General features: G+C 47.2%; 1 protein-coding gene across 1 annotated transcript; it reads right to left on the bottom strand.

Moving 5' to 3' along the window:
- Positions 1–10,228: 10,228 nt before the first annotated feature.
- Positions 10,229–19,031, bottom strand: SPTSSB (serine palmitoyltransferase small subunit B). Its single transcript, XM_079315640.1, has 2 exons — positions 18,857–19,031; positions 10,229–11,490 (listed from the first exon to the last, which is right to left on the bottom strand). Exon 2 carries the CDS (start codon positions 11,461–11,463, stop codon positions 11,227–11,229), a length of 237 nt encoding a protein of 78 aa, XP_079171766.1. The 5' UTR covers positions 11,464–11,490; positions 18,857–19,031; the 3' UTR covers positions 10,229–11,226.
- Positions 19,032–20,724: the final 1,693 nt, after the last annotated feature.

Genomic DNA, 20,724 nt, shown 5'->3' on the forward strand with positions numbered 1-20,724 from the left:
GCCCGGGGTGGAGCGAGGGGACACGGAGAGGCGGGCGGGGATTGTGAGGGGGTTATGGAGGAGCGGTGAGGGAACACGGAAAGGGCTGTGAGGAACCATGAGGCGGAAGGGAAGCGTGAGGGAATCGTGGCGGAGCTGTGGGGGAGCGTGGAAAGGGCAGTTAGGGGGACATGGAGAAGCGGGCGGGAGCTGTGAGGGAGCCATGGAGGAGCTTTGAGGGAGCCATGGGAGGACCGTGATGGACCCTCCATGGAGAGGCGGGCGGGAACCGTGAGGGGGCCGTGATGGAGAAGCTCTGAGGGAGCCATGGAGGGGATCGTGATGGAGCCTCCATGGGGAAGCAGGAACCATGGAGGAGCCTTGAGGGAGCCCTGAAAGGGCAGTGAGGGACTATGGAGAAGCGGGCGGGAACCATGAGGGAACCATGGATGATCCCTGAGGGAGCCATGGGGCGATCGTGATGGAGCCTCCATGGAGAAGCGGGTGGGAACCGTGAGGGAGCCATGGAGGAGCCCTGAGGAAGCCACGTGAGGACCATGATGGAGACTCTATGGAGAGGCGGGCGGGAGCTGTGAGGGAGCCATGGATGATCCCTGAGGGAGCCATGGGGCGATCGTGATGGAGCCTCCATGGAGAAGCGGGTGGGAACCGTGAGGGAGCCATGGAGGAGCCCTGAGGAAGCCACGTGAGGACCATGATGGAGACTCCATGGAGAGGCGGGCGGGAGCTGTGAGGGAGCCATGGATGATCCCTGAGGGAGCCGTGTGAGGACCATGATGGAGACTCCATGGAGAAGCAGGCGGGAACCGTGAGGGAGCCGTGGAGGAGCCCTGAGGGAGCCATGGGGTGATCGTGATGGAGCCTCCATGGAGAAGCAGGCGGGAACCGTGAGGGAGCCATGGATGAACCCTGAGGGAGCTGGAAAGGGCCGTGAGGGGCCATGGAGAGGCGGGTGGGAACCGTGCGGCACGTACTCTGTTAAAATTAATTAATTAAGAATTAAACGATGCTTTAATTTACAAGGAGGAGCTGGTACGGTCCGCTCGGTTTATATTCCATTTGCGATGTACCATATGCACCCTTTGGAAAGGAACTGCAGTGGCAGGGGGCAGAATTAAATGACTTTTATGGTCGTTTCCAACCCAAAACATTTTGTCATTTGATGATTTTGTGATACCAAGGTTTGTTTGTGGATCAGCATTTGTTTCCTGCAGGTTATGCTGGAGAAAAATAAAGCTGAATTGCATCAACACGTTGCGTGGGATTTATTTTATGTAGTAACATCCCGATGGAAACGAAAAGTTCTTTCACTTGAGGATGGAAAATCACAGCCTGCCGAGCTGTCTGCTGTGTTTTTAATTCTTTGGCACACTTTTCTTTGGTGTGCTGCTTGTGCTCACACAGTTACTTCTGCTCTTTTAAAATTAAGTTTCTTTGCAGACCTCTCTAGTGACTCACTATCGACCATATTATTAAAAACAATAAAAGGAAAAAGCGCAGTAAAAAAAAAAAAAGAGAAATGTTTCCCTGCTCAGAAGTTTTATTTCAGAACCTTTGCTACACAGTGAGTGTTACACAGTCTTTACTTTGAAGCTCTGATGAATCACTCGATCTTTGATTCAGGAAATAAAACAATTCCAGGCTGGAATTTGGAGAGGGGTAGGACAAAGCCTGTCCTTTGGGGAAGCCACATCTTTGAAGTCACTGGGAGGAGAATTGGATCCTGATCATGCTGGAAATGTTTCCACTGCAGATTTATTTTCTCTGCCTGATTTTGGTGCTGATATACCAAATCCCACCTCAGCTCAAGGCACAGCCTCACTGAGTATCTGAGTTCTTTGTAGTCATCAAGGTATTTTGTGTTGCCTTTGCAAGCTCTAGTAGTCCTCTGGCCTCTGTGGAAAATTAGTGTGTTTTAAACTGTGTTACAACCACTTCTGAAGGATTTTACATTTTTCCACAAAATGAGGTAAAAAGCAAAGCAGCCTGGATCTCACCCCTAGTGAAAGTCCCATCAGTTTCTACTGATTTTTTATATGTTTTCCAATGAGTATTAAATGTTACATTGATTTTATATAGTTTCCTGCCTCTACTGCCATATTCTTTCACAGCATTTAAAGGATCAGCAAGCACACCATTTAAATATGTGTTAAATGCAAAATTAAACGCTATTTAAAAAACATAATTCAATACAGATTTACTTTCAGGCTTATTTGCAGGTGGCTGGGCCCTCAAGAAAGTCCCTGTAGGTGATTTTGGGAAAGCTCAAGTGCCAAAGCCAGAAAAACCAGGAGACTGTTTGTGTCAGTGACAACAGGTGACAACAGCTCCATTTTCAGCAGGAATGTCCATTAGAACAATGGAATGGTAAATTCATGGGAAATATCCTGTGATTAATTGAACAGACACCTGAGGTCACTATTCCCCCATAAAATGCATCCAGGAAAGGAGGTGCCTCTCCTCCAGCTGGAGCTGCTCTGACCTTCCCAAGAGGGTTTGTTCTGGGCTGCTGTTTTCATTACCTGTGCTCAGTTCAGTGTAAAAATCCCAGAAACAAGAACACAACCAAACTGTTCTATTCATCATATAAATTGGGGATTCAGAGCAGTGTACACAGCACATCCACATCACAGACAATAAAAAACATCCTCATTTAACTGGGATTTAGTAACACAGCCAGGTGGAAGCATGGCTGGGGCCGTGCAATAACAATAAACACCTTTCTGATCTTTGCTGCTGCCTAGTTGAGTTTTGAGGGGGATCCTGGTGACACCCAGTCTGTATTTTTGGCTGCTGAGGTGCTCGGTGTTCACACATTCCCGACAGTTTTGCTCCTCTCCCTGTTGCATGGAGTCACGATTCAGAGGAGCAGAGCAGTTTCACTCCAGAGGGAGTCTCCAGGGTTCAGAGAGGGGAATTAAAGGCAGGGCTTTTTCCAGGAGCTGTTTCAGGATCCAGAGCCACCAGAGACATTCTTGGGCAGGAACAGATTGTGCCTGGCCTTGAGTGTGGGGTGGCAACTCCCAGATTTATTCCCAGGCAGGATCTAGCTCCCAGTTTGCAATCACACATCTCCAAGCAGTCTATTCCTTTGGAAAGCAGAGCTCTCCTTACTTTTCATGGATTGCAGTTGGGGAAGTTGCAAACTGATGATTTCAGCAAGCTCTGCTGCTTCAGCTCGTCCTGTGTGGTCTGAACAGGAGGAATAGCATTCCCTGATTCCACTGGGACACGGCACTTCCAGGGGCTGCTCACCATGAACTCACCTCCACTCAATTTGCTGCCATAATGCTCCAATTATTTTCCAGTTCTTGCCTATCCCTTCAGCTGTTGTGAGGAATCCAATTAGCAATCCAATTTATAGTGCAAGCCAGGAGCATTATCACTGCTGAGCTTGGGAGGCAGGAACAAAAGGAGCCAGGAGATCTCCCTTAGAATAGCTCGGTGGCAGGGATGGGGATATTGTGACATTCCACTCTCAGCTGATGGAGGTGAAACTGTTGCATCACCAGCTTTAATGAGCGTTGTCACAGCACAAAGAGCCGTGGGTTGGCTTCCTTTCCGTGTGTGTGTGAAACTTGCACGTCCAACATGTTGGGTGCAGTGCAGGGAGACCTCTGGAAGTGCCCTGTGTCAGCAGAGGGGGGAAATTCCCAGCCCTGCTGAGGCACTGGGAATAGCTGGGTGCTCAGTGTGCCAGGGGCAGGGGAACAACAGCATCCTCTGCTTCCTAAATCCTTGCAATTTATTTTCCTTAAACTCCTGCTGTGCCTGTCATGGGTTTACAAACAGTGGGATTTTTCTTAGCAGCCTTTATAAACCAAAATAACCCAAACTGTATTGAGCTGCTCAATCAGGGAGACATCCCAGATTAATGAAAATAGATTTAGATTAGATATGAAGGAGAAATTGTTCCCTGTGAGACCCTGGCACAGGTACCCAGAGCAGCTGTGGCTGCCCCTGGATCCCTGGCAGTGCCCAAAGCCAGGCTGGACATGGGGGCTTGGAGCAATCCTGGGATGGTGGAAAATGTCCCTAACCCTGGCAGGGGGTAGGATGGGATGGATTTCATTTCCCTTCCAACCCAAACCATTCTGGGATTCTGGGATTCTATGGAATTGGGACAACTCAGACATCATGGCTTATCCTTCCTTGATAACTGGACAGCCATGGCAAAGGTTTCACTTTAAGGCAAAGCATGGACAGGAGCCAGGAGGTGTTGCTTTAGTCCTGCTGTGTTTGTTACCAGGCTGCACTAGGCATGAACCTCAGACTAAGAAATAATTGTTTTTAAAAGGTAAATATTTGCTCATCAGAACACAAGAGGGATCTGAGGACCATTGTACAGGAGCTGTTTGCTTTCCACTTGCCTTTGGTAAATCTTCCGTGTCCCAGTTAAAACATCTCATCCCATCAAAGGAATCCTGGTGAGAGGTGAGGTGAGCTGAGAGCTGCAGGGAGAGGACAGGTGTGGGCACCAGGAGAGGTTCAGGCTGGATATCAGGAAAAATTCCTGCACTGAAGGAGTGGTTAAACATTAGAATGGTCTGCCCAGGGTAGTGTCACATCCCTGCAAGTGTTCAAACAACACTGGATGTGGCATTTCGGGGTATGGTTTAGTGGGTCGAAGTTTGGACTTGATGATCTTGGAGATCTTTCCCAACCTCGATGATTTTGTAATTCTATGATCAGGAAAATGAGTGTATTTTTCACTCTGAGATGAGTGATGTGCAGGTAAAAATATTTTGCACATTATTCCTGTTCAAAAGCTGCACATAAAAATTATGAATAGAGTTGATGCTCCCGGACTTCACTTTCCTGACTTTCCATGCCTCACTCTGTCTGTCTGGAGACAAAACCAGGGAAAATGCCAAAAATGCAATTCAGTGAATGAAGATTGCTTAAACAATCAGGGAAGTAAAACATGGGAAAAGGAGGAGTGGGAGGAGGAGGAGGGCAGGGACACTGTGTCCACCAGACCACTGGGACATTTTTGCATGAAGCATCTTCCCAGTGACAACCTAAGACGTGCTGAAATAAACGAAATTTCCTAAATGAAATGACAATTAACTCCTTCTTCTTAATTATTCATGACTTCCTTTTGCTTTCCCCAGTCCTCCCTGACGACATTTGCACGTTACAATGATCAGTGAGATAAATTCCCGGGGGGGGGGGGGGGGGGGGGAGATGTCGCAATTGTCGTGGGATGGATCTTTCCCACCGCTCCCACCTCGTTGGCACCTGGATCTGACACATCTCTGGGAAAAGGTGTTTGTGCAGGTCCTGCTCAGCCAGAACATTGCAAAACCAGAGCTCCCTGCACGGCCAAGGGAGTGGAAACTTCCCCAGCTGATCCCCGTGCTGCAGCTCATTATTTATTTACCAGTACCTGCATTTGTATGAAAGATGAGCCCAGTGATGCTCCTTTGGCAGGTGAAGATTTCTTGAGGAAAAGCAGCCACAGAGCCAGGGGCTGTTTGAGTGCTGAGTCCTGGGCTGGATGCAGGGGCTTGGAAAGGGATGGTTTGGGTTGGAAGGGACATTAAAGCCCATCCAGTGCCACCATGGGGACACTTTCCACTCTCCCAGGGTGTTCCAAGCCCTGTCCAGCCTGGCCTTGGACACTTCCAAGGATGGATCAGCCACCATTTCTCTGCGCCAGGATTTCTACCCAGTTCTGATGCTGAACTGGGTGTGAGGCTCTGAGGTATTTTGGTGCCACTAAAATCCATCTGTGATAAGGAAGAGCTTTTGGATATCAGAATCAGCCAAAATTTGGATTCCAATTAACTATTATTGGATGGCATGTGAGGCACCTCTAGCCAGCTGTGGAAGGTTTGGGTACAGGAAACACTTGGAATTTTTTGATGTCTCCACACTGAGCCTGAGGCAGCACAGACTGCTGGGTTTAGGTACCCACACCTCAGCACCAATCTGATTCCACTTGATTTCACCTCTAATTCTCACATGGGGAGAAATATTGGAAAAGGAAATGAAAAATGTGTGGAGAAAACTTCTTGAAGTGAAATACCAGATGTGTCCCAAACTTCCCCTGAGCAAGGCACCACGGTGTCCAGAGCTGGATGTGTCAAATTCATTTGCAGCATCTCTTTTTTTGAGCTGCTCCTCTATAAATCACTCAAACTGTGCATTTGGCAGATAATTACTGCCTCAGTGAGGCTTCTCTCTTGTGCAACTTGTGGCTGTGGGAAATGCAAGGAGCTGCTGGAAGCCCTTTCCTCTGCCAGCCCCATGGGTGAGGCTGTTGCTCCCCATTTTTAATTACAGTGCTGCAATCCCAAAACCCTTCCCATGCCAGCCTGCTTTATCCTAAACCTGGCCTCACTTTATTTTGTGCCAAATTCCCCATGAAGAACATTTTACCTGCATTTTCTCTTCCTGTTCTTTTTTTTTTTCCCTTAAAAAAAAGTACCTAAAGCTCCTAAAAATTCACAGAGTGTAACTCATCTTTGAGTGTGACCTTGAAATAAAGAGATATTTCTGATTTAGTCCATGATTACAAAGCAAAGATAGGAGCTGCCAGAAAATATAACGGGAGCAGCACCCTGGCTGCCAATGGATCTATTCCTGACCCTGCCACAATTTACCTTCATTTCCTCCCCTCTTTGCTCAGTCATTGTAAGAAAAGCAGAATCTGGTTTTTTTTTTTAATATAGATTTGCCAGATTTATCCTGTTTCCCATCATGTCAATATTTCCTTTCTCCTTTTTGTCCTGGTTCCTGACTTTTTCCTCTTGCTTGAGCATATTCCAGCACTGAAATTCTTATTTTGATGCAGAGTTTTAATTTCACCTTTAAGCCCAGACTAATGTGTGTTGGTAATTGAGGAGAGCTATAACTTACATTAGGCCACATATAACAATTTCCACAGCTAATTTTGAGCTTGGACCTCCTTATTTCAGTAAAAATGAGGCTGTCCTGAAACCCCAGCATCAGCAGAGTTTATCAGCTCTTACCTGTCCTGATGGAGCAACTGCTGAAATGAGGGTGGAGCAGGCAGGGATGATGACAAGTGGGAATTCTCAGAGTTAATTCTGATCTCCACCAGTGAATCAGAGCCTTCCAGCCAGGGAGTTCCCATGGAAGTTGCCTGGAGATATTCTCAGGATTTGGGCTTCTCCAATTCAGATAAAAATTGCTTATTGCAAGGAGTATGAAGGACAAAACTGATTGTGCTTTGAACACTGGGATTTGCTCAGTTCTCCTTGCTCTGTCTGAGGACAGAGTGAAGAGGAGCCCATTTCCTTTTATTTCCTTTTATTTTCCTTTTATTTCCTTTTATTTCCTTTTATTTCCTTTTATTTCCTCTATTATGGAGCCCATTTTCCTTTCTTTTTTCCCTTCTGGAGCCATGGGACAATCTCAGATCCAGCCTTTGGAGCTCCTCAGGGGGCACCACACCTCCCTTGTCAGCTCACAAACACTGAATTTTCAATTTCCTGGGATTGTTCTCCCTGCACATTTCATGAATTTCAGCTCCTCAATCCCCTTGACTACAAACTTGCAGCAGAGCTGCTTTGATGTTATATCTGTGAATCTGCACTTTCAGTCCAGCTTTGCTCCTGAATTTTTCAGTTTGTGGTAGGATTTCAGGATAGAACTGTTGTTTGGTGTTTGAGGGAAAAACAATTGAAATTATCTGGGTAGGGGTGAGAGGACAGGGCTGCTTTTGCTGCATGAATATTGAATATTCTGTGTGATTAAGTTAATTATTCCACATTCTGTGACATTTCATTTGCAAATCTTCCTGTTCTGCTTTAATTTCAGTGCTCAGCCTGGCCACTTGTCCATGTCTGTGCCCTGGGGTGCAGCAATTCAGTTGAGAATTGTCCCAATTTTGGCTCTCACTGGTGCTGCATGAGTGTAATTTGCTCTTCTACACCTGCTGAGCTTCTTTTACCATGACTTAAGGAGTTGTGTGGATTTTTTCCCTAACTTCCAAACAATTAGGGAATTAAATTTAGAACTGGAGCATCCAAAATAAGATTTTTAAATTATGGCTGAATTGCAATGATGAGAAAACTTTAAAATAAAATCTAGAAAAATTTAAAAACAATGGAACTTTTTAAGATTTAAAATTTTTATAAGCACAGAAATTTTCCCTGGAATTCTGAATGAATTGGACACTCAGACATGCAGGGACACTGGTGGTGATCCTGATTCCCTGGGGAACAGCATTAAGGAAAAGGTCCTTGGGAAACTGTTTTTAAGAGTTTTTGGGTAAAAGCTGTCCTTGGGAAGTTGTTTTTAAGAGTTTTTGGGTAAAAGCTGTCCTTGGGAAGTTGTTTTTAAGAGTTTTGGGTAAAAGCTGCCCTTGGGCCTTGGGAGGAAATTCTGGAGGTTCATGGTGTGTTGTGACTCTCAGTAATGGATTTGGGAGCTGATCCATGAAATTGGCCTGGAAACTTTTATGGCAGGAGAAATGGGAGCTCTGATGAGATGAAATTAAGAAAATGAGTTTTAAACAAGAGGTGTATGGTGCTGGCCAGCTGAGCCCTAACATTTCCCATCCCTTAAATTAATGGGGCATTTGTACTTTTGGGGTCAGTGCAGCTGGGGTTGGATCATCTCCTGCTCTGCTTTTGTTCCCTTTCCCACTGCTGGGTTGTTGGTTCTGTTTGCTGTTTTTATTTGCTTTTATTATTTTTGGTGTGAACACTGCCAGCTGCTGTGCTACAATTAGCCCAGTGGAGCAATTAACTACAATTAACACGGAGCTGTAATGAAGCAGGAGGAAAGAGATTTTATAAAGAGCCTGACATCATAAATCTCACAAGAGAGCTGCCACTGGGCATACTGGGCTTACTGGGAGCTCCAAAATCCCACCCTCCCACCTTAGTGATCCATGGAAATCTCTTCCCATTGTTCAGGGATGTTTTTTTTTTTTTTTTTCTCCAGGGAAAAGGATTTCAGAGCTGGAAGTTTCCTAAGATGTGGTGTGGTCTCAAGCTGTCAAAAGTGTTATCTCACCTCCTCTCTCTTTCAGCTGGGGAAAAAAAAATGCTTCTGTTCCCTGCTGAGTGCCAAAAATCCTTTGTAGTCTCCTGCTGGAACCCAGTGATTTGGAATATTAAGTAGGGAGAGTTATTCCAGCTTTTCTGGATGCAAGGAGAAGTGAAAAGGGCTGGGGAAATCTCAAAAGGATTCTAGCAGAGATTGTTTTCAGCAGCTTCTTTCCTTCCTAGCAAACACCTCTTGCCTAAACCCTTGAAAATTTTATAAACAGGTTGAAGAATTCACACCAAAAAATCAGTTTTTACTCAGTTTAAAACTGCAGGGAGCCTCCCAAAAAGCACCTGCTGCTGTTTTCCTGCTGCTTCCTGCACCTCCCAAAGCCAAACAAAGGGAACAGGCACAGGCACAATAAGGAAGAAAAATGCTTTGCATGGATCCCACCACGGGAGGGGAATCCTGAACAATCCCTCAGCCAAATGAAATGTTTAAAGAACAATATTCCATTGGGTGTGGGCTCCTGGGCATAGGAGATCCAACCTTGACATTCCTGCAAAAAACTTCTCCTTGTGCTCTGAAAGTTGAGTTTGATGTGGTGGGGAAGAAATCTACTTTTTAAGGAATTAAAAGTGGAATAAAATCCATTATTTAAGGAATTAATGGGAAGAGGATTGATGAGGAGGTGCTCTGGCACTCACACCATCGTTTTAACTGGATGAGCAGAATATTTGGAAATAGAATTTTTACCAACTTTCTGAGTAAATATTCTCACTTTTTCACCTCCAACGTTGGGATTACAACTTTTAGTCTATTTTACAGATACTTTTAAGGGGGATTGTCACAGGTTTTGCCATTTTTCATCTCCTCCAGTGCTGTGTTATTACTCAAAGTGTGATTTCAGCTTGGCACCTCATATTTGCAGGTTAGCAACTGTGATAAACTGTCAGGACAGCTCCTGTTGGAGCCCAAACCTCTCAGATGAGCCTCAGCACACTCAGGTATTTGTTCATCCCTTGATTTGAAGCAGATCAGAGTTTTTTTTCTCCCTCCAGAAACAGAAGAGGTCTTAAACTGCAGTTCACCCCAGATCCATTTAAAGGATTCTCAACCCTTGCCCCAAAAAATAATCAAAAAATAATCATTCACCACAAAATAATCCATCTGCCACAGCGCCAGCCTGGCCCACACACATCCAGAATATTTATGAATGAGTGGAAAACACAGAAGAGCTGAGTCATCCAGCCAGAGGTAATTTCTGGAGAATAAAATTTTATTTTTTTTTTTTTTGGGCTGGAAAAACTGCATACACATGTTCAGATCTGGGCAACCTTCACCACATGTCTTCGTTTCCAAACAAACTTGTGCTTTGAAGCATGCAGGAGCCCACTGCAGCTCAAAAAAGAAGTTAAGAGGTTTTTGTTTTTGCTTTTTCTTGTGATCTACAACTGTGCAAACATCATTTGAAAGCTATTTACATTTTGCACCTCTCACTTCTACTAACAGGAGCATCAGCTGGTGGAGATGTGCAGTGTGCAGCTGGAATTTATCATTTGGCATCCACGTTTTGATTTGTGTAGAGTGAAAAGCAAACAAACCTCCCATTGTTCCAAAACCTCCCCACGGGCAATGGAAATAAATCACATTTCTTTGGAAAGGAGACCTCTTTAAGCCTTCCCTGCAGGTATTAAAATATTATTTCCTCTCTGGATCCTCTTCCCCTGGTGTTGATTTGCACTTTGCTGCCTTGGTGAGTGGCAGCAGCAAGAAAAGATTTGATTTTCAGCCGAGAAGGCAGGAGGGCACTGAGACAGAGCAGGGCTGCTCCTTCCTGCCATCCTCACTGAGCTACAAGATGAGGTGGAGAATTTTTTCAAGAAGAAAATATTTTAGACCATGTGAGCTCAGATGCAGGAACTTAGACGTGAAAAAAGCTGGATTGAAGTTCATCCTCCTGTTGCTCTCTCTTCCGATCCATTAAAGCCTGGAAGTCAATCACCAGCCATGAGCACTCCAATCCTGCTGCATATCTCCCTTTTTACCTGGCTGTGAGCCAGCAGAGCAGTCTGTGATGGTTGGATGAGGTGCTGGAAGTGGAGCTGCAGGGCTGTGTCCCATTCCCAGAGTTTTTGGAGCAGGGGCTGTGCTCAGTGCCCCGCTCTGCTCTCACAGGTGAAGCAAGCAGCGTTTTCCTAAGAGCCAAACCTCAGCACAGAGGTGATTTCACAAAGCTGCCAGAGCTGCTGAGGGCCCTGCTCAGTTCAGCACTGCACTCTCAGGCTGGGGGCCAAAAATCTGGGAGAAGAATTGCAAGGCCAGGCGGACGTGGATGGGCACGAAGACGTAGGCAGTGTACACCACCATGGCCAGCACGGTGACAGTGATGGTGTGGAACATGGACTGCTCCCAGGGCTCCAGCACATAGCTGCAGGTCACCAGCTGGTACTGGTAGTACAGCCAGTACAGGTAATCCTTCACCCTCTTCACATCCATCTCAGCTCCAGGGGGGTTGGAGAGCACCTGGAATGACAGGGGAGTGAGTGGGGTTAGTGTCCCATGGAACCACTTCACTAACTCGTTTCCCACCACCCTGGGCCAAAGGAAACTGGAGTTGTGCAGCTGCTGCTCAGTTATTGGAGCTGTATCAGTATCAGCTGGTCATTCCCACTTCCCAGAAAAGCTGTGGCTGCTCCATCCCTGCAAATGTCCAAGGCCAGGTTGGGGCAAGCTGGGATAGTGGAAGGTGTCCCTGCTCGTGGCACTGGGTGATTAAACTCCCTTCCAACCCAAACCTTCCTGTTATCCCATCCATTCCCACATTCCAAGTGTGTTTTCCTATTCATTCCCTATGGAAATCAGGGAAATAGGCATTTAAAAAGAAAGGCTTTGGGCCAGCTTCCCTAAATATTCCATAAATTCCATACATGTTCCACAAATTCCACAGATGGTCCATAAATTCCACAAACGTTCCATAAATTCCATACATATTCCACAAATGTTCCATAAATTCCATGCATGTTCCATAAACTCCACACATATTCTATAAATTCCCCAACTGTTCCATAAATTCCTCAAATGTTCCATAAATTCCATGTATGCCCCAGAATAAAGATGAGATTAAAACAACTGCACTGTAAAAACTCTCTTACTCTCTGCTTACTTCTGATAATCATTTTTATTGCTCTGCAATTGTTGGGAATAAAAGAAAAGCCAAGTTATGAAAGAGAAAGGGAGAAAAAAGTAATCTCAGATTGCAGGAGGATTTTTTTTTTTTTTTTTTTTTTGCAGCTCATTCCAAAGAAATGAAAAATGTTACAGAGTATTTAATGGAAATTACAAGTCTAGGAAAGATTTTCCTCCTGGGTAATATCTTTATGCATTCATTGTTCCCAGCTCCACTTGGAAAAGAGAATGGCTGAACAAGAATTAAATAGGAAATAGGGTTTGCTTCCACTGTTCATTGTTAAATGTGCTTTTTGGCATTTGAAGCAATCTTTAAATGCAGGCTAAAAGCATCTATTTAGAGAAACTAGAATGATAAGGAAGTGCAAAAGGTTTTACAGGAGAATTCCATTTTTTGAGGGGTTTAAGGACATTCCAAGCAGATCAGTCCATAGGGAATTCAGCAGATTTCCCTGCTGGAAAACCTCTCCATGTCCCATTTTCTTCTACATTTGCCTGAAATGCCAGGACAAAGAGGCTTGGACACATCCCATCCCTCCAACCTGCTGTCACTGAGGGTTTGGGGTGTGACAGAACTTTGCTGTCCCTCAAACCCTAAAGTGGCACTGGGAAATTTGCAGCCTGGGCTTAAAATAATGATCTAGGACCAAAATATTCCAATATTCAGTGGTTTCCTTTCCTTCACTTCCATCTTCACATATTTCCTAGACCAAGAAAGTTCCTACAATGATTTTTGGGGACTGACCAACATGTGAATTGAGCAGTGGCTGTTTCTGTGGCCAGCTTTTCTTTCCAGAAAGGCACCACTGCTGTCTGGCTGGGCATGAATGGAAAGTGATTCCTTTCAGATCATTTATTTGAGGGCAGAACTCCAAGGAGAGAGGCCTTAAAGCCTTGGAAATATTGCAAAGCCTTCAATAACAGTGGCCCAGCTGGCAAAGTGGGACTCCCTGGGAGCCAAAAGTGTCTTTGCTCAGACTTTTCTGCAAAAAGAGCAGTTTCCACTGAGGAGGAGGAGGAGGAGGATGGGGAGGAGAAGGAGAAGGAGGAGAAGGAGAAGGAGAAGGAGAAGGAGAAGGAGAAGGAGAAGGAGAAGGAGAAGGAGAAGGAGAAGGAGAAGGAGAAGGAGAAGGAGAAGGAGAAGGAGAAGGAGAAGGAGAAGGAGAAGGAGAAGGAGAAGGAGAAGGAGAAGGAGAAGGAGGGAAGGAGAAGGAGAAAGAGGAGAAGGAGAAGGAGAAGGAGAAGGAGAAGGAGAAGGAGAAGGAGAAGGAGAAGGAGAAGGAGAAGGAGAAGGAGAAGGAGAAGGAGAAGGAGAAGGAGAAGGAGAAGGAGAAGGAGGGAAGGAGAAGGTCCCTCTCACCCTCTCCTTCTTCAGGATTATGGGATTTTCACTGGGGTTAGGGCTGCGCTGTTCAACTCATCCCTTCCCTGGGTACATCCCTGCTAATCCCAGCCCCTGCCTGGAGAAGCTGCAGCACTGCTGGGGCTGTTTGAGCCTCTGAGTGACCAGGGGTGCACAGCCTCCCTCCAGAGCTGGTTAAGGACAGCCAAAGGCAGGAAAAACATCCCCAAGGCTGATTTGACTGATATTCCAGGCTGCAGCCTCACCATCATCACTTGGAGAGCCACATGAATAAAGGATGAGGCAGTTAAAATGATGAGCAGCTCTTTGGATTTTCCCACAGCCCTTGGCACCCTTTTTCCAGCCTGGGACTGCAGTTCCCTGCAGCTCCAGCCCAGCCTGGCTTTCTTTGGCTCTCCCAGTGCAGTAATTCCATCCCCAAGCACTCAGACATTCTGGAATTCCAGGAGGAACACGAGCTGCCTTCGTGCTCTGTGGTCTCCTAATGAATGATGGAGGTTGGGATAAGTAAAAGGCAGAAGCAAATTGCAGTCTGTGCCCTCCCCACTGACACACTTGCCCTGCTGGCAGGAGCTGTGCAGGGATAACACAACTCCAGCTGCATCATTTATAAAGGAAAGCACGGGAGGGGAAGGGAAAAAATCCATTTTAAAGCAGCTGCTGAGGCAATGAGATGAGGCTCCCCCGTGGCACTGTCACACAGATCCCCTGGGGAAGGGACAATTTGCATCCCTTTGGGGCCATTAGGAGGGATAAGGAGTAACCCAAAAACCCCAAAACACCTCCAGAGCTCTGTGGCAGCTTTACCACCCTAATTAATTGTAACAGCAATCAAAGGGAATTGCAGATTACTAGGCAAACTTTGGAGGCTAAAAATCTGTATTTTAAACAGGATTCCTCCTAGAGAGGCTTCACTTGCATGGCTGTGTTTTATTCTATCCAGCTGGCACTCCCACTTGAAAGGGCCCTGAGTTATTCACTCATCAGCTCCCACTATTCCAGAGCAGGAGATAATTTGTTCTTATGCAATTTTAACTCAACATTCATTTGTCTACAAATCTGGATTTAAACATTCAGTGGTGTTGGGGAAATGCCTTTTTGTTTAGTGGCCATGGGACTGTTACAGCCAGCTATGAGTGAAATGAAGAGAATTCAGCTCCTGTTAAGCAATATTCAGATTATTTTCAGCAATTGCACCTCCAAGAGGAAAAAAAAAAAATGGAAGAGGAGAAACCTGTAAAGCAGCTTTTAGTGATTTAAGTGGCTGCCTGATTTTCTTGCTTGTTGACACATGTCTCTGATTAGGGCAGCTGAAAAGATAAATCATCATCCAAATATCAAGGTTTCATTTCAGAGCATTCCTAATCTCCCAAATTTCTTTATTATCGACCTTATTTTCCAGAGTCAGAGGCAGCTGGGAGTTAGAAGATTCAGTATTAGGTCCTTTAATGTGTCATTTCTGCTTTGAGCAGTTGGAATTTGAGAATTTTGGTCACATTTTCAATCTGCAACTCTGACCCGTGGCCGGACAGCTCCTGCTGGGAAATTCCTGTGGGGAGAAACATTCCTGCAGGGGAACTGGGAGAGACTGGTTTCCAAAGAATGCTTGAAAAGCACTTTATGCCCTCAGCAGGAGGGGTTGGTTGAGTTACAAATATAGGGAAAAAGGATTTCCAACATATATTGAGAAAAAGTTCATCTGGAGTGGGGAAAAACAAAGCCTGGAGCTGGAAATGGCCTCATGATCATTCAACAGGTGATCTCTGCTGCTTTCAATGCAAAGTAGGGATGAGATGAGAAAGAAAAGCAGCAATCAATAAATCCATCCCCAAAATACAAATATTTAATTGGCTAAAAATGGCCATTTGCTGAATAATTGCTGGGGTAGCCTAGCAGCAAGAGTGGATGAGGTTTATTTCCTGAGGGAAGTAAATTCCTTCCAGGAGTCCCTGAGGGGTTCCAGTGCTGAGCAGCCACGTGTAGGCAGCTGCAGCCAGGAAAAGTGCCAGGATGGAGTTGAGGTTGTCTGATCTGTAAATAATTTTGGGTATTAGAAGCTGAGTGGGCAATCACCTCCTTGGGATCAGCACAGGAATCCCATCTGCAAGTCACTGATGTGGAACTGTTCTTATTTGTGACTTCACTGGGTTCTGTGGGTTTGTCCTGAATATCCTGATTTATCCAGGCTTGTCCTCTAAATGCTGACATAATTCTGGGATGAGCTCAGTGGTTTTATGAAGGCTCCAAGTGCAAACAGAACCAGGAATGGATTCCCATTCCCATTCCCAGTCCCAGTCCCATTCCCATTCCCATTCCCATTCCCATTCCCATTCCCAGTCCCATTCCCATTCCCATTCCCAGTCCCATTCCCATTCCCATTCCCATCAAGCATTCCTTTCATGTTTTATTCAGTGAGCACCAAGCACAAGGAATGAAGTGATCAGCACTTGGACAGAAATTGAGATGAGGCAGCAGATTCCAGGGAATCCACATCCCAGAATTTCCTGGAAGCACCACTCCAGCCTGCTCCAGGAATGGAAGGGGTAGGGCTGAAAGAGGATACACCTCAAAAACCATCTTGTCTTGCAGATTTTCATAAATAACCCTCCCTGGAATTCTGGTGCACAGCAGAACTTGTGGGATTTGTTGGAAAAAAAAATTTTCCAGGAGTGGAAGGAGCAATGCAGAAAGAGCAAAGGTGTTTTCAGCCCTGTTTGTGTTTTACCTCACTCAGGAGAATAAATTCAGCATCTTCCTAATCTTTAACCCCAACTTCCTTCCTGTTGGCCTCAGTGGGAGCATGCAGGTGCTATTTTGGTTCTTTCAAATGTTACACAGGGCACACAAAACTCAGGACATTTCCCTGTCCAGGAAAACTTCCTGTTACCTCTGGGAACTCCAAACCCCTCCTCGAGTGGCAGTGCCACACCTGCACAAAGTCTGACCCAACTTGCTTCTCCAGCTGAACCCTGATCTGTGTGTCTGCTCCTCCTCAGCAATTCTGGCCTCCCAAATTGGGTTTGGTGCTGGAATTCAGCTTCACCTCTGTCTGGAGCAGATGGATTCTGCAGCACGAGGAGCTGTGTGGGACAACACAGGGAGCTGCTGAATTTTCTCCTTCAGCTCAGGTAAATACACAGATGGAGTTTATAATCACCTATAACGATCCTTTCAAATGAGATCCACAGATTTTGGACCCTCAGGAAAGCAGAGGGGTCTTGTTTGGAGAGAGGCTTCTCACCATCCAGTACCTGCACAGCAGCTGAAAGCAGCTGGAGGTTGCTCTGATTTCATGCCTCAGCTGTCCCCTGGCAGCAAAGCCACAGCTCTAAATAACTCAGCTGCCCCTAACTTTGCAGCCTGGCTGATTTATCAGTGCCCAATCCCATCCTTAGGCACAGGGAAAGGAGCAGATGCAGCTTCTCTGTAACAACAACATTGCTGGTGCAGCTCTGTCCCATTTTCTCCCAAGGCCAAATTAATTTTTCAACAATTTTCCTGTTCTTCCCTCCCCTGAAGTTTCCTCAGTTGTTTTCTTACATAACCAGCTGCTCCTTGCAGTTTAGGTACAGATCCCTTCCCTTTCCAGCTTTCCTGAGCTGAGCATGGTTTGGGCTCTGGGTCCTCCCCCTGTGCCAGGATTTGTACCTTGGAGCAGAACAGCTCTGCCAGAGAAGATGAGGAAAATGGAAAATTGAATCCCAGGGAAGGGGAAACCTTTCCCTTTATTTTGAGTGTAAGTCTAATTTAGACACATGGTTTTGAACAGAACTATTACCAACCAAAATCACAAATTTGGGACTAGAGACCAGCCAGCACCAGGTTGAAATCGCAAATACTTAAAAATTGAAAGTTTCAAAGAACTGTCCCAGGAGTATCTCAAAGGGGTTTTGCATTTGCTCCTGGTGACAAACCTCAGCTCCTTGTGAGATTTGGGACATCATCTACATCCCTGGAAGGCTTTCAAGTTCAGGAGGTCATGTAAACACATCAATCTATCAACAAAATAACTGAGATGTCTGGGCTCTAAAATTAGATTTACTTTCAGTTGCAGCCTTTATTTTATTCTGATTTCTTTGCTTTGCTCTGAGTCATTTCTAAGGCAGCTGAAAGTAGCAGCTTGGGTTGTGTGCAACGTGAGGAGGTGAATATTGTCACAGCTATGACAGGTATTAGTGGAAAATGGGACCAAACTCTTGTGCAAGTGCAAAGCCCTTGAGATCTCATCAAAGGAAGCAGAGTTGCACCACTCCAGTCACTGCTCCAAGAGGAGAAAAGCAAAAATGGAGTGAGATGCTTGCAACAGATTAGAAATAAAAAGAGAGATGCACTTTTTTTCACAGGTTTAGCCCCATCTATGCAGCAGGGAACAGCTTTGTTTGCAGGCCCCTTCCTTGCTGTGAGCAAACAGGTTTGGATACACAGAGCTGTTGGTATCCATGAAATAAATGAAAAGCTCCATAAAATGTGTCTTGGCAGCTCCCAGAGCAGAGCCTGGCTGCCTCTCAGCAGCTGGAGCTCAGTGCCCTCTGCTGAGCTCTGCACCACCCGTGCTGGGTGATTTTTGGGCACAGAGGGGTGGCACAAGCATTGCTATGGGCCCAAAATGCTCCCCAGGCAGCGTTTCAGCATCTCTCATTGCAGCTGGAATGTTGGAATAACCTCCATGCACAGCTTCTCTCCTTCTCTCCACTAAACCTGCACCAGAAATCACTCCAAGCACTCATGGAATTGCTCTCAAGACACATTTGCTCCATATTATTTGTACCATACTCGTGATACTCATGAGAGAAAGAAAACCCAGCATCCCAGTTCCTAAAGCATTAAAATCCACATTAAAACCCCTCAAAGCACCTTGTGCTGACTAAGCAGAGCCCGAGCATTTATTGCAGGGATTCTCCTCCATATTATCCAAGGTTTATCCAACAGGGAAGGCAGGACTTGCACCTGCTTCCCACTGAAGGCAGCCAGCAGCAGCTCCAGGAAAAGCAAAGAGGAGAAATGCTCCAGTGATGAGCATTCCCAGCACAGCCACCTGCCCTCCTCCATCACCCCCAGCTATTTTCACCTTTTCACTCCGGGCTGTTGTGCTGGTTTTTAGGGAATCCCTAAGGCAAACCATCTTCCTGCCCCCTGGAAATCACAGACTGCGGAGCTCCAGCAACAAGTCACAGAATCACGGAATGGTCTGGCTGGGAAGGGACCTCAGAGCTCGTCTCGTTGCAGCCCCGCAAACCCGAGAGCGCTCGCTGGCGCTGCAGCTGCGGCCGGAACGGCTCCGGCTCCCGTGGGAAGGCACAGCAGGAACCCGCGGGTGCCAGCCCCGCTCCCGCTCCTTACCGAGCCGCCGGGACTCGCCGTGGCAGCGCCGCGCCCGCCAAGGTCACCGGCCCTGGCTGGGAGATGCTCCGGGGCGCGTCCGCAGCGCGATGCCCTTGGGCGAGCCGAGCTGAGCGGGGAATGAGCGCCGGGAGCACCGGGATGCGGGAATGGCAGGGATCGGCGCACCGGGATGCGGGAACACCGGGATGAGGGAACACCGGGATGCAGCTCAACGGGAAGGGAACAGGGGGATGAAGGAACACCGGGATGAGCGAACACCGGGATGAGCGAACACCGGGATGGGTGAACACCGGGATGGGTGAACACCGGGACGCAGTGCACCGGGATGCAGGAACACCGAGATGCGGGAACAGCGGGATGCAGGAACACCGAGATGCGGGAACAGCGGGATGCGGGAACACTGGGATGTAGGAATACCGGGATGCAGAAACACCGGGATGCAGGAACAGCGGGATGAGCGAACACCGGGATGTAGGAATACCGGGACGCAGCGCACCGCGGCCCCGCGCCTCCCTCACCTCCTCTCCTCGCACCGCAGCTCCCCAGCCCGGCGCTGCCCGCGCTTAAATCCTCACCTTTCCCCCTCCCTCGCTCCCTCCCTCCCTCGCTCCCTCCTCCCCTGCTCGCCTCCCTCCCCGGCGCTGCCGTGCGCGGTCCCGGTCCCCGCGCCCCGCCCGGCGCTGCCGCAGCCGCTGCGCTCGGTTTGCGGCGCGGGCAGCGGGGGAGGAGGAGCCGGGCAGGGGAAACCCGTGGGATGGAGCCGGCTGGCACCTCCGGGACTGTTTCCCTGGAGAGCTCCGTGCTTCCCCGGCTTTTCCCGGCGCTCGGGATGCGCCAGAGCTGCCCCGCATTGAGCGGCTTTTATCGCACCTCTCTGTCGCGACAGACACCGTTCACATCGCGCCCCTAAATCGCGACAGATAGACAGCGTGCTTATCCTTCCCAGGTGCCGGCAGGTGCCTGCGAGCATCCCGGCTCCAAGGGAATGAGTGGGAAGGAGCTGGAGCTGCAGTTGCAGCGGGAGGAGAAGGATTTGGGATAATTCACTTTGATCCGGTTCCCCCAGGTGTCGGGTGAGGGGTTTCCAGAAAAGAGAGATCGGGATGGACGAGGATTTACACGACTTTAGCTGAAATCCTGTGCAATTCCATCACCCTGCCAATCATGACGCTCAGGTTCCCGTATATTCAGCTTATTCTGTCTCAGAGATAAAAAAAATCTTAATTTAGCATCCTGCTCGCTACCAAACATCTACTTTAGAACGTAACTTTGCAGTTTAAATAAGAAATAAACGCGTTTTTCCCCTGGAGCAGCAGATTCCAGGCACAACCTCCCCCAATGAACAAAGCATCGCTGCCTTCCGACCACAAAGGAATGCAAACCCTGTCGAGGGCCAGGTGTAACAGCTGGTGTCAAACTCTTCTCCTGTCCGAAAACATTTTAACGATGCTTTAAACCCGCTCTTTCCTTTAAAAGGCGCAGGTGACAAAGGGGCCCTCAGGATGTGCCGCTTTCCTGCCCGACCCAGCCGCGTTTTTATGGATGTTGATTGTGGGACTGATGCTTGCTTAGGCTTTGATATGAAAATATTCACATGCAAAGGCTTTGTTTAAAATCAGATCTAGCTGGGAGCGGAATCCTGGAGCTCGGCGCTGTGTCGGGGTGCTGAAATCCCTGGAAATGGCCAGAGTGGTTTTGCCAGTGATCCCCCGATCCCCTAAAAACCCTGGCAAAAGCGTTTTGGGTTATCAGGGCGCTTGCTCCACACAGCAGTTTAATTTTGGGTATTTATTCGGTTTATTCTTTACAGAGAGGAATTTACAAAAATTGCCCCACGGTCTTGTTAGCACCTGATGAGCTGCTGC

This window comes from Erithacus rubecula (genome assembly GCF_903797595.1).
Source record: "Erithacus rubecula genome assembly, chromosome: 11".
Lineage (NCBI taxonomy): Eukaryota > Metazoa > Chordata > Aves > Passeriformes > Muscicapidae > Erithacus > Erithacus rubecula.